Raw genomic sequence first — 14,713 nt, 5'->3', positions numbered from 1 at the left:
GCTTCACAGATAGCGCGTTATGGGCAGGTGCATTGTCCTGGTGTAAAATCGTGCAGTTTTTTACGAACTTGTTCTTGCAGTGTTGCCAAAACTAACAAATAGTAAGTCTGGTTAATAGTCTGATCCTCTGGAACCCATTCAGTCATCATGATACATGTCGAAAAAAACGTTCATTATTGCCTTGAATTTTAATTTGCTTTATCGGCTCTCACTCAAAAACAAGCGCACGAGATAGAGAATTATCCCCAGAGACCTATTACAACAATTTTTAGAACTCAGTCGGAGTTTTTTTCAATTTAACGAGAAATTTGTTTTTCATCACGAGAAGAAAACACGTTTGTTTCAAACCGCTACAGCACAAATACTCTAATAGTGACGGAAACGTGTTTTGAGACGCGCATACACAAAATATCAACCGTCTAGGGCAGGGGTGCTCAAACGGTCGATCGCGATCGACCAGTCGATCGCGAGTGCTTTTTGAGTAGAGAAGAAAAAAATTATTAATAAGTAGGTAAGTAACTAATCTACAAAAATGTATTACGTAATAAAATAACACTGCTTGCGGCAAAAGGCGGCTTTATCAAAGGAACGCGCGGCACTTGTCAAAGAAAACCGCGTTGTTTCTAGACTAGACTGTACTGTCTAGTTTCGGGCGGCGCGTTTGACGGGAACATTCGAGACTTTCTTTCACGCCGATATAAATGTTGCGCCTGCATGAATTGGAGTCAGTCTGAATTGTAACTTGATAGCGATACTACGTCGATACAAAGTTTATTATTAAATAGTGGAAAATGAGTGCAGTGAAGAAATCTAAAACGTATCATTTTAATAAGGATTGGGAGGAAGAATTTTTCTTTTGTATGGTGAAGGATAAGTGCATTTGTGTTATTTGTCGTGCGTCAGTTGCAATACCTGAGCGTGGTAACTTAGAGAGACATCATAAAACGGTTCATAAAAACTATCAAAAGGATTTTCCGCCACAGAGTGAATTAAGAAAACGAAAAGTAAGTGATTTTATATCTTTTTTGAAAAAAGAACAAACCATGTTCACAAGACCAGCCAAACAATCAAAAGCTGCTACGATCGCGTCATTTACAATATCTCATATATTGGCGAAACACAAGAAACAATTCGAAGATGGATCGGTGGTGAAGGAAGCATTTATTGGAGCGGGTGAGACTTTATTTGGAGATTTAAAAAAAAAAAAACAGAAATCATGTCTGCTATTAGAGAACTTCAGTTATCTCGTCCGACTGTCACAAGGCGTATTGAAGTCATGAGTGAGGACATCGCAGATAAACTAAAACATGATATCATGGAATGTACATACTTTTCTTTACAGTTCGACGAATCCACCGATATGACAGACACTGCCCAGCTGTGTATTTTTATTCGGATGGTATTCAATGACATGTCGGCTAAGGAAGAATTTTTGACAATCATTCCTCTGAAGGGGAAGACTCGTGGCGAAGATATATATGAAGTTTTCTTTTATTTTGTAAAAAACTACGAGCTACCAATAAATAAATTGCATTACAACCGATGGAGCACAAGCAATGACTGGAAACAAAAACGGTTTTGTGGCATTGTGTCAAGCTAATGAAGAATTCCCTTCATTTTTTTTCATTCCATTGCATTATACATCAACAAGTTTTGTGTTTTAAACACGGAGGAAATTATGGGCATTGCAATAAAAATTGTGAATTCCATCCGTGCACGCAGCTTGCAACGGCGGCTCTTTCAGTTGCAGTTGGAAGATAGGGAGTCAGCTGAACACACTGATTTAGTTCTTCACACAGATGTCTGGTGGTTGAGTCGCGGAAAGTTCCTACAAAGGTTTCTAGAATTATTGCCCGAAATAACAGCTCGAATCTAGACGAAAGAGGTGATGACACTCAGATTTTGAAAAACGAAAAATGGCTGACTGATTTGGTATTTTTGACTGACATCACAATGAACTTAAACATCGTTAACTTGGAGCTTCAAACTAAAGGAAAAACTATTATTGAGATGATTAGCGCAGTAAACGCATTCAAAAGTAAATTGCAACTTATGATAGATCAATTGAAAATAAAGGATCTGAAACATTTTTCGTCTTTGAAAGCAAGGATTCCTCAGTTTAATTATGATACGTATGAGGCTGAATTATCAAATATTTTAGGACAATTCGAAATGCGTTTTTATGATTGCAGTAAATTGGAAAATATAGCATCATTTATGAGTTATCCTTTTTCATGTAAAAACATTGAGGAATTAGCTACTGAAATAGCAAGTCAGTTTAATATGAACTCATGTTCTTTTTGAAAATGAGTTGGTACAGATTATATCAGATATACATCTCAAAGCTACAGCATCTGATACAAATTTCTGGTGTTTTATATCTGAAGATAAATATCCAAATTTAAGGCAAATCGCCCTTCAACTGACGGCATTGTTTGGGTAAACTTACTTGTGCGCGTCTGCATTTTCTGAAATGAAGATAATTAAGTCAAAATATCGCAATCGACTAACTGATGATCATATGTCATCATGCTTGCGATTAGCACTCAGTGGTTACGTACCATCTTATGAAAAGTATGCTGAGGACATGCAGTGCAACGCTTCAACATCCGAAGCCACTCTTTAGTTAGGTTCAACACCATATGTAACTCTTTTGTTTTGTAACAACCAATAAACTCGCAATTTTGAATAATTATGAGTTTTTTCATTGATATTGTAGAGAAGAACCTAACTAAACCTAACCCAAACCTTGACTAAAATAATGTACCTATATTGTGTGGAAGCTAATATCTGTATATGCTACGGTACACCCTACCTAGGTAGGTAGGGTGTATCGTGTATGTACGACAACCCTGCATCACACATACTTGCAGCCTCTCAGAGTCGATCGTAAGTAGTCTAAAAATATTGAGGTAGATCGCCAGCAGTTCAAGTTTGAGCACCCCTGGTCTAGGGCACCCTCTAGGCGCGCAGTCTCGTTATTTAATAGCTGGAGCTCGTATCCTAGATACGGGATAACCTTTTTTTGAAACACCCTCTATAACCAGTATGACACAATGCTCTGAACTTACCTATGGAAAAATAAAACAATTCAAAAAAATTGCACTTTAGTTATTTAGAGGTATAACTTCAACTGTCTACTAAAAGAAGCGATGCGCCTATGGATCACGACTACTTCGTTATTTTATTACTTTCTGAACCTTAAGTGAAAGTGATTTTTTGTTATTTATAGATTCCAGAATTGTTATTTTATCTAATATAATGATTTTCGTGATGTTTTGATTTAATAACCATCATTAAATAAGTGGCTTTATGTTAGTCAATAAGTACCTAATAGATTATGTCATTCAAATACTACTTTTAGTTTCATTAGAGGAGGGGGAAGTAATTGAATAAAAAGACCGATTCACATTTTTATTACAAAAATAATATAAAATATCTTACACTGTACAATTATCGTTTTTCATGTTGTTAAAGATTGATCAAATGCTCATACAGAGAATAAAATCAAAATCATTTATAATATAAGCTACAGATCATTCAATAACATGAAATTTTCAAAGCTGGTGATTAGAATTAGGACATTAGGATACACGAAATAATTTTTCACAAATTTCTGAACCCGAATGGAGTGCGAGCCATGCATCATTTGTTTTAATTTCTTATAAAAAATTTCTTAAAAATCACGCTATCCAGACTTTATCGCACTCCATTTTCATAATACTAATTCGTTATTCATTTCAGATTATATTTTATTCACCTAAATGTATTCTGGACCAATTATACGAGGCTTACAAGATTTGAATCATCAAATTTTTATTAAAAATTGATCAAATTTTACAATTAACTTGGGTAATCTTCGATAGATATGGAATATAAATGAATCTTTTTATACCCCATACAATTAGAAATTACATCAGCATTGATTTTTTTATTTTTTTTTTTGAACCAAAAATAAAACAGGGGCACAGCAAATGGATTAGTTTTCGTACAAGGGAAAACTGTATGCTGTGGAAGCTCAAGATATTGCTTAATATTATAATTTTTTTCTTATTATGTATAACAAAAAGTTATTTACTAAAAATGTATTTCTATTTTGTGATTGATAGAAACCAAATAAAGAGACAAAATGATCGAGTTTTTATCGCTACTCTGTATAACTTAATATTTATATTTACATGATGCAAATTTTTCACCAGTCTTCACATTATTTTGATTGTAATGGAAACACTGAAATCTTCAATATGCGGATATATCAACGAAATTTCCTAGTTGCTCTGATGCTTGTGTTTCCATGTCCTCATCTTGGGATATATTTATAATTGGCACCTGAAAATTTTACATTAATATGAAAATTAAGATGGAAATTGAAGGGTTTCAAAGATTTTTATGGAAATATTTGCCTTGCTATTCAAAAGTCCCTTCTTCTTACACAAAATGGTGAAATTTGTAAATGAAATATTCAGGATTTCAAAATTTCCTAATAGTAATCATGAAAAAGGAGATTTTTAGAAAAGATTGTCGCAGAGGACAAGACGTGGAGTCCTTACAAAATCCATCCCTGAAATGGCTCTTGAAATTTTGACAGTAATTTGGAAATTTTGATGGAAATAAGGTTTCAAAGATTTTTCATGGAAATATTTGCCTTGCTATTCAAAAGTCCCTTCTTCTTACACAAAACGGTGAAATTTGTAAATGAAATATTCAGGATTTCAAAATTTCCTAATAGTAATCATGAAAAAGGAGATTTTTAGAAAAGATTGTCGCAGAGGACAAGACGTGGAGTCCTTACAAAATCCATCCCTGAAATGGCTCTTGAAATTTTGACAGTAATTTGGAAATTTTGATGGAAATAAGGTTTCAAAGATTTTTCATGGAAATATTTGCCTTGCTATTCAAAAGTCCCTTCTTCTTACACAAAATGGTGAAATTTGTAAATGAAATATTCAGGATTTCAAAATTTCCTAATAGTAATCATGAAAAAGGAGATTTTTAGAAAAGATTGTCGCAGAGGACAAGACGTGGAGTCCTTACAAAATCCATCCCTGAAATGGCTCTTGAAATTTTGACAGTAATTTGGAAATTTTGATGGAAATAAGGTTTCAAAGATTTTTCATGGAAATATTTGCCTTGCTATTCAAAAGTCCCTTCTTCTTACACAAAATAGTGAAATTTGTAAATGAAATATTCAGGATTTCAAAATTTCCTAATAGTAATCATGAAAAAGGAGATTTTTAGAAAAGATTGTTGCAGAGGACAAGACGTGGAGTCCTTACAAAATCCATCCCTGAAATGGCTCTTGAAATTTTGACACTAATTTTGAAATTTTGATGGAAATAAGGTTTCAAAGATTTTTCATGGAAATATTTGCCTTGCTATTCAAAAGTCCCTTCTTCTTACACAAAATGGTGAAATTTGTAAATGAAATATTCAGGATTTCAAAATTTCCTAATAGTAATCATGAAAAAGGAGATTTTTAGAAAAGATTGTCGCAGAGAACAAGACGTGGAGTCCTTACAAAATCCATCCCTGAAATGGATCTTGAAATTTTGACACTAATTTTGAAATTTTGATGGAAATAAGGTTTCAAAGATTTTTCATGGAAATATTTGCCTTGCTATTCAAAAGTCCCTTCTTCTTACACAAAATGGTGAAATTTGTAAATGAAATATTCAGGATTTCAAAATTTCCTAATAGTAATCATGAAAAAGGAGATTTTTAGAAAAGATTGTCGCAGAGAACAAGACGTGGAGTCCTTACAAAATCCATCCCTGAAATGGCTCTTGAAATTTTGACAGTAATTTGGAAATTTTGATGGAAATAAGGTTTCAAACATTTTTCATGGAAATATTTGCCTTGCTATTCAAAAGTCCCTTCTTCTTACACAAAATGGTGAAATTTGTAAATGAAATATTCAGGATTTCAAAATTTCCTAATAGTAATCATGAAAAAGGAGATTTTTAGAAAAGATTGTCGCAGAGGACAAGACGTGGAGTCCTTACAAAATCCATCCCTGAAATGGCTCTTGAAATTTTGACAGTAATTTGGAAATTTTGATGGAAATAAGGTTTCAAAGATTTTTCATGGAAATATTTGCCTTGCTATTCAAAAGTCCCTTCTTCTTACACAAAACGGTGAAATTTGTAAATGAAATATTCAGGATTTCAAAATTTCCTAATAGTAATCATGAAAAAGGAGATTTTTAGAAAAGATTGTCGCAGAGGACAAGACGTGGAGTCCTTACAAAATCCATCCCTGAAATGGCTCTTGAAATTTTGACAGTAATTTGGAAATTTTGATGGAAATAAGGTTTCAAAGATTTTTCATGGAAATATTTGCCTTGCTATTCAAAAGTCCCTTCTTCTTACACAAAATGGTGAAATTTGTAAATGAAATATTCAGGATTTCAAAATTTCCTAATAGTAATCATGAAAAAGGAGATTTTTAGAAAAGATTGTCGCAGAGGACAAGACGTGGAGTCCTTACAAAATCCATCCCTGAAATGGCTTTTGAAATTTTGACAGTAATTTGGAAATTTTGATGGAAATAAGGTTTCAAAGATTTTTCATGGAAATATTTGCCTTGCTATTCAAAAGTCCCTTCTTCTTACACAAAATGGTGAAATTTGTAAATGAAATATTCAGGATTTCAAAATTTCCTAATAGTAATCATGAAAAAGGAGATTTTTAGAAAAGATTGTCGCAGAGGACAAGACGTGGAGTCCTTACAAAATCCATCCCTGAAATGGCTTTTGAAATTTTGACAGTAATTTGGAAATTTTGATGGAAATAAGGTTTCAAAGATTTTTTATGGAAATATTTGCCTTGCTATTCAAAAGTCCCTTCTTCTTACACAAAATGGTGAAATTTGTAAATGAAATATTCAGGATTTCAAAATTTCCTAATAGTAATCATGAAAAAGGAGATTTTTAGAAAAGATTGTCGCAGAGGACAAGACGTGGATTCCTTACAAAATCCATCCCTGAAATGGCTCTTGAAATTTTGACACTAATTTTGAAATTTTGATGGAAATAAGGTTTCAATGATTTTTCATGGAAATATTTGCCTTGCTATTCAAAAGTCCCTTCTTCTTACATAAAATAGTGAAATTTGTAAATGAAATATTCAGGATTTCAAAATTTCCTATAGGGAGATATAGAAGATATAGATAAGGAGATATTTTGGAAAAGATGGAATGATACTTGAAAATTTTACATTAATTTGGGAATTTTGATGGAGATAAAAAAGTTTCAAAGATTTTTCATGGAAATATTTGCCTTGCCATCTAGGTCAATCGAAAACTAAGGTCTGCTTCCTTGAAGCTAATTTTATATAGCGCTAACTTAAACTATTAATGTTCGTAGTTTGGTCTAAATGTTCAGTAGAATTGATCAGTTAACGCAAGTAGTGATAAAGTTGGAAAGGGGATGATAGCTTTCTAGGACGGACGGATAAATGGTCATAAGGAGCCGAGTTTAGGTCAACTATCAGTGATTATTGGTGATTTATAATTTCAAGTCTAGTATTGGAATTTCCAAATATTTGTGGAGCTCAAATTTTGCACACTCACTGAAGAATAAAAACTGGAAAGAAGGAGAAAAAATTGAGGACAAAACGTGTTTTTTTTACAAAATCAATCGATGAACTGGCGTCACACTATTTTATCGAACAGAATCGAGGGCATAAAAACAATCTCATTACCGTGCTCATGGCATCTACGCTTTCGAATAAACAAGAGGTTTTGTTAGGTGAGAACATGACAACACTAGTTGTCCCTATAAATAGGCATTAGAAGGCACGGAATATATAATTTCAAAAAAATCCACAAAGCCCATATATCAACAAAAGATTGTATCTCTATATTTACACATACATTTTCTATTCGTTATTAGACCAATTTATAATAATATATTTTTTTTTACCTTCGATTCGATGTTGCTTCTTGCGCTCATCTCGAAGTCAGAAAAGCTTTGTCCACTTTTTTGAAGCTGTAACGGAACAGTCGTTTCCACAATATTCGAAGAGGCAAAATCCTCAGCGCTATCATCAGAATTCGCTTCAGCAGCTTCTACAAAGGCAGATGATAATTCTCCGTCCAATTTGTTCACGGTTTGTGTTGCTACGTCATACATGAAAATTTCTTTTTGACCGTCCACAGAATCAGAACTAGAAAGGAAAAAACATTACTTGAATCAATAAACCCCACAAATCAATTGAGATTTTCAAACTATTCTTCATTTATAAATAGGCTAATACTGGATAGCAAATTATCAAATGATTCACAATATTATTCTTCCAGAAAAAATGTAGAAAACAGCTATGAGGCGTAGAAAACGTATCTAGGAATAGAATGGACAGGAAGCTAAAACCATCAAGAAAACTTCAAAGCTTATTGGCGTGTTATCAAGAAAAGTACTGTGTTCATGTGCCTACTTAACCATTCTCCACGCAGCTTTAGTATGAAGAGAAATTATGGAGATGGCAGCAAAGAGTTTGCTGTGAAAGGGAGAGTACGATTGCCGTGACGCAGCAATTTAACAGATTTGGCTTAATTAGGCCAAAATCTCGCTTCGTTTTCGAGATATCGATACTTGAAATGATAATCAAACGTTAGTTCAAAATTCGCTTTATCACGTTTAATACTTCGTTTCAAATGAGTATTTTATCACTTCAAATTCAATATGAATCTTGTAATTCAATAAACAAAAGATTTTTTATTCAATTTTTATATCATTTACCCCGGGAGGAAAGGGGGTAAAGCCCCCCATAAGAAAATAAAAATAATAATAAAATAAAACTAAAATAATCATCACGCGAAGAAAAATTTTTTTAGACAATTTTGGCTGTAAAAAATACACGATTTTTGAACTTTTTGCACTCAACCACGAAATAGTTAGGTTAGGTTAAGTTGGGTTAGGTTGAGAAAAATGAATTTTCCCAGCTTTAAGTATCGATATCTCGAAAAATTTTATTCCTAGTTTTCGACTTATTCTGGGTCGATTTACAAAATGGCATATTCAAATCCAGGCGCCACGGAAAACGTACGCGTGCCGCTGTGAATACCCGACTATCTCAACTATCGCAGTACTCGCCAAGGGCCCACCCGTAGATTTGCTAGTCACAGAACCACATGAAGGGCACTCGGGAGCCGACAAAACTACGACTTGTAATACCATTATGCTTCGATGGAAAAATCGTTGGGAAAACACAAACAACTGGATGAGAACACTCATTCAAAACTTACCCGATTGAATCAATAAGAAACACGGCGAAATGAGTTTTTAGCACTTTAAGGACATGGTATTTAAGAGCTAACTGTATCGTTTCCACGTAATTGACAGCCTAATATGTCAATACTGTAACAGCAACGACGACGCCGATCCCCTCTTTACTGTCAGGGGAATATATAAAGAGAAAAATGCCGTAGAGAAATAAACACCATCCTCACTACTGAAAACCTACTGACTTTCGACTACTTTTGTCAAGATGATAGAAGATTTCCTTGGAATAAAGAGAGCTGACTTTCAATTAAGAGACTTCAGTAGCAGTGAAAAAATTAGCCTGGATGAATAATCTAGGATTGAGCCTATCACCACAAATAAGAAGAAGAATAAGTACTGATCACCACAAAGAAAAAGAAGAAGTATAGAAATAATATATCAGACAACGTGAAATTGTGTGTGCGAAAGTGAAATAATGTTTAAGCGGTCCCAAAATTCTGTAAAGGTGGAAGCAGAGGTGTGGTAGGGCGTCACCCTAACCGAGGCGAGACTCCCACTTATTGTGTGTAAATAGTATTTTCACACCTCTCAACAAATAAAATAATCCTATTCTATCGAAGTAGAAATAGTCTACTGATAGGTTAATATAAATTTTATGAGTTATGAAGTAATTAAAAAGAGTTCTACTCAAATAATTTGTTTTATGTGGTATTAGGATGACAAGTGATATCCCAAATTGAAGAAAAATGGTAAATCAAAACATATTCACGCATAGAGCACGTGATCAGGGTTGAAAGCTCCAAAGTTGACCATATAACAGGACCGCACTCCGCACTTAAGAAATAATTTGCGCTTTCATACAGCAGATTAATTATATAAATTATAAATAATTATTTACAATTATTATTACAAAAATATACAATGTGAACGGGAAGTTTGGATTAGATATAAAGTGAATTGCTAAAATATGGAACAACTTTATTTAAAAATATTCGAAAAGATATATAGTTCTTCCAATATCAATTGAAGATTATCTAAAAATCATCCCCCATATCCCATATCCTATCGACTTGGGGTTGTGGGAGGTAATTACAATAAATGAAAGGTGGAATCAGCCGTCGGTGATTGTTTTTAAGTTAGGTTAGGTTCTACTCAAGAACACTATTTATACAACATCTTTACGTGCTCTTTTAACACCCTATCCCCGCTACACCTCTTGATCCTTTTTTTACCCTATTTTACCATAAAAACATAGTTATTGAATTTTAAAATTTTTCATATGTATATAAAATAATAATTACTCATGGTTACTCGATACATTTAGCTGTATTTTTTGTTTATATATTTTGTTAACACACGTAATTCCAAAAAAGTCAAAGTTTTATTTTAACCCTCTCTATTTTTTTAACAAGGGATGACGGACGGCTGGAATAATTTTTTTTGAGTTCAGTACACTTTTCTTTATTACCCTCCACAATCCCAAGTCGATAGGGGGTGGTGGATGATTTTTAGATAATTAAAAAAAATTTATACAGATACAAACACAAATACATTCGATTGTAAACTTATTTAAAAAAATGATTATTATAAATCATTAACTTGCTACAACTAAATATCAAATTATAAAACGTGAATAGACGAGTAAAATGTAACAGCCTGTGCGGGAGTTTGGTTTAAACAGGGTACCAGACGTGAACTGAGCCTTTTTTGTAACCAATTCGTCTATTAGAACTTCGTTAGTCTTTTATCTGATGCAAACAATTTTGTAGTCATCGAACTATCCTTGACGATTCGGTTATTGCCATCCGTTCATTCAGTTTTTTGTGTTTAAAACCATATGCTCACAAAACGCAACATTTCTAAACTGGTATAATTGTATTCTGGATAATCTGCTACCTGTTGTCAAATTATTTCAGTTTTTCTTTGCATATTTTTCGATTCTGTGATTGATCCACAGCAACCCCATTCGTGATTACTCGATAAATGGAATATTTATTTACTCTTGTTAATTCAGCAATTCTTATTATGATCACATCATCAGATTGCTGAATATTTTCCTTTTTTTTTTTAAACATTCGCATATATTTAAAATAACTTGTCTGACTTTATTCTCACTACACTGTGCAATTTATTGTCTTCATTCGCCCATGGTCTGAAGAACGTCATATTTCTATTTATTTAAAAAAAATATGAAGTAAATTAACCTCACCAAGTCACACCACTGCTTATAGCAGACTGTCTAGCAGGAATATTTCGAATAGAAATGGACTGACTAATTCTATACGGAGAGTGACCATTATTTTTCATTTCATAATTTAGTATGAATGCAATTGATATTGGAAGAACTATACCTATAGTGAACCATTAAAATAAAATCTTCATTTTCTACCACAATAAACACATTTATAATAAGGGTGGAGTATAGCTAATGTCAACAACTTCATCATCTGTCTCCGTGTTAGTCATATTTAAGAAAATTACGCCACAGACAAATATAAACCATCGCACTGCAGTACAATAATATGATGCCTATATTACACCTGATCTAACGACTTCTTCAGCGACGTGGCGCTCGCCTCTCCCACGTAGCATTTTATTTGTGGTATATTAAGGTCCAACTGATTTAAACCAATAACGAAGCTGCACCGCGTTTCGTCCGGGATATTTACTGATCATTGTTTTCGTTTACTTTGTTCTTCTATAAATATAATTCAATCCACTTTCTTCCATTTGCGAAATAATACGTCTTAATAGAACTCCTAACTGAGAATTAGCTAGCGATAAATAGTCATCAAAAAAAGAACGTAGAATTCGATTCGATTTCCATTGTCAAAATATCCAAAGATATCGATAAAATTGTTAGAAAAGAAATAATCTATTTGAAATGGTTGCTCAAATTATGAATACCATGACCCTAATTCCAAATTATTTACATTACATACATCATTGAAATATGGTAAGATATATTCTAGCTCGAAAATCGAAGATAATTCAGGTTAACTACTCACTCTGCTACTAATAAAATAACTGCTTGTTTGTCGCTGCTAGTTCTGTTTTCGGTTTCAAGAAATTTCCTAAAATTATCTGAAGAAGGGTTCCTCAGCAATTCCTTTAGACTTGTTCCTTCGATTAAATCGATATCATTCGACTTTTTCGACAGCTCTCTGGTTGTTTCTCTTGATTTTCGATTGACAGAAAAGTCGTAACTTATTGGAGCAAGAACCACCACACTAGAAATTCTCTTTCCTTTCAATTCTTGTACATCAGGAATTGGAAATTGAGTTCCGTTAATTTTCAAAGGAAGGTATCTGAAAAAAAAAACGGAAATGGGTATATTAGGATCAAGATAATAGGATTATGAATTTATTGTTATTATTTTGTTTTCTCTTCGCTTAATTGATCGGTAGATTTTTAACCTAACAGTATAATGGGTCTTCTTCTCCAACGTGGGAATCCTCATACTTGAACGACGGGGCTTAGCTTGGGCTAATGCCGGTTGAACCGGCCTTGGCAAACCAATAATGGTCCAAGCCTGGTTAAAGTCTGAGTAGCTTAGCGCCAGCCATTCTATAGTCAGCTAAACTTGGTTGAAGTCTACGTAACCTTACCATGGCCATCCCATCCATACCATTACAAGCAACCTGTCTGGCCTACGGTTGCAGACCAGTCTTGGGTTTATCTAGGCAACCAGGCCTGGTCCAGGCTTGCAAACCAAGCAAGGGACATTGCGATCATGCCAGAGTCACAGCAAATCTGGGCCAATAATGGATTCCAAGCTAGGACTAGAGTTGTACATATTTGGCCCAAGACTGGGCCTATACTGGGCCCATCGTAGAATCCTATATGGGTCTGTAATATCTGCTATAGATAAATATTACTGCTACAAAGATCATACTCGCAGTCATCATTGAAGAAAATATATTTTTTATAATCACAGAATCGTGAAAATATCAATAGAATTCCAAAATAAACAAAATGCCTGATATGCCCGTTCTTGGGCATGATTGTAATTATTTGAGATATTATTAGCGAAAAACAACCGTTTTTACTTGTTTTCTTCTCTCAAACGCTGCAATGCGATCGCAAAATTTTCGCCGTTGATAGTTTTTGTCTCTTTCAAGATAGTCAATGAAAATTATCCCACCCACATCCTAAAAAACAGACGTCAAGACCTTGAGCTGAAGTCGTCACTTCATTTAGTCGACCACTGTGATGCTGGTCCCCGCCGGTCGTACGGCCTTTTGTAAACTCTGCTACCCAGTCTTAACCAGAGCAGAAGCTAGTTCAGCTTTTATATCGGTTGGGCTAAGGCCTTCCAAATGAAAGTCTTGTATCAAATAACGATGACTAATTTTTTCTTGTTTAACAATTCATTATTGATTGCTACCAAACAAATACTAAACAACGCTGCGTCTTCAAATTTGAAACATATGCTGTATAGATTGTGTACTTTCTAATATAGTTTCTAGCAACCACCGCCATCTTTAGGTCAGGCCAGGTACTTCTGTGCACCATAGAACTACAGTAATTCAATTTTCATAACTTACCAAGGCCTTGCCTTACCTTGCCATTTCATAGTTTAGTTAAGACAAGATATGACATTGTGATTATTTATTTTATAGTAAACTTTTAATACATTAAATTTAATGTTATTTCTTATATTCAATGTTATTTCATTTGTTTCAATGATATCTTTGTCAGATAGATTGTTTCCTATTCTGTAAAAGGAGGTAGTGAACTTATTACTAAAGAAAGAAATTGATACAAAGGACTTTGATAAGATTTAAAAGATATTTATGAGCCTTATCAATTAATCAGTTATAGAATTTAAATATAAAAATGATTTTCTGAACTTCTGAATGAAAAACTAATTTTCACCATCTTAAAACTCGCTGATTGTTATTTTATTGTAAATTATAGTAGTATTAATCTGTAGCAAGACTTTATTTTCTCACCTGTTATACGAGTTATCGTTTAATACCACCGGATTCACCTGATCCGCTTCTTCTTCGACATACTTTTCTTGCACCTGTTGTCCGTTATCGGTACTTGGATCGTACCGGACCACCTTCATTTCGAGACTAGAGGGCTCAGCCACCAACGGACTTGCAACTATTTTTTCTACTAATTCCGATGCAGCCATTTCAGGTTCGTCGCCTTCGAATTCCACGTGATCTTCAACTGTTGTACCGTCTTGTCGTACCACCGAAGGAACTGGGTCACTGGCTGTAACAATTAAGGTCAAGGAAATGGTGGTAGGTGAAGTTTTATCGAGACTGTACACCAATTACAAAAAAATACCATCTTCTTGTGGCACTAATTGTTTCATGCTAGCTAAGACATCTGTTGTTAATAAAGATTAGTAATCGTGTGATTGATATTTTTATGTCGTCGTTTTATATTTCAATAATAATATGAACTATATAAAAATTAATGTTGATAGCTGTAATCAGTGATTTTTTAAGTTGTAGGATTTGATTTTGAAAAAAACCA

General features: G+C 33.8%; 1 protein-coding gene across 1 annotated transcript in view; it reads right to left on the bottom strand.

Annotated features, from left to right (window-relative positions):
- Positions 1-4,239: 4,239 nt before the first annotated feature.
- The window catches only part of LOC130440597 (uncharacterized), a 43,317-nt gene continuing 32,843 nt past the window's right edge, over positions 4,240-14,713 (bottom strand). The window contains exons 4-7 of the mRNA XM_056773858.1: positions 14,176-14,446; positions 12,229-12,528; positions 7,922-8,165; positions 4,240-4,329 (exon numbers count right to left, since the gene is read on the bottom strand). Of these exons, the coding sequence (XP_056629836.1) occupies positions 4,240-4,329; positions 7,922-8,165; positions 12,229-12,528; positions 14,176-14,446 (905 nt within the window). The remainder of the gene's footprint in view (positions 4,330-7,921; positions 8,166-12,228; positions 12,529-14,175; positions 14,447-14,713) is intronic.

The sequence above is a fragment of the Diorhabda sublineata genome, chromosome 2 (assembly GCF_026230105.1).
Source record: "Diorhabda sublineata isolate icDioSubl1.1 chromosome 2, icDioSubl1.1, whole genome shotgun sequence".
NCBI lineage: Eukaryota > Metazoa > Arthropoda > Insecta > Coleoptera > Chrysomelidae > Diorhabda > Diorhabda sublineata.
The sequence above is the reverse complement of the archived record's forward strand: the minus strand, read 5'-3'. Positions and strand labels throughout refer to the sequence as shown.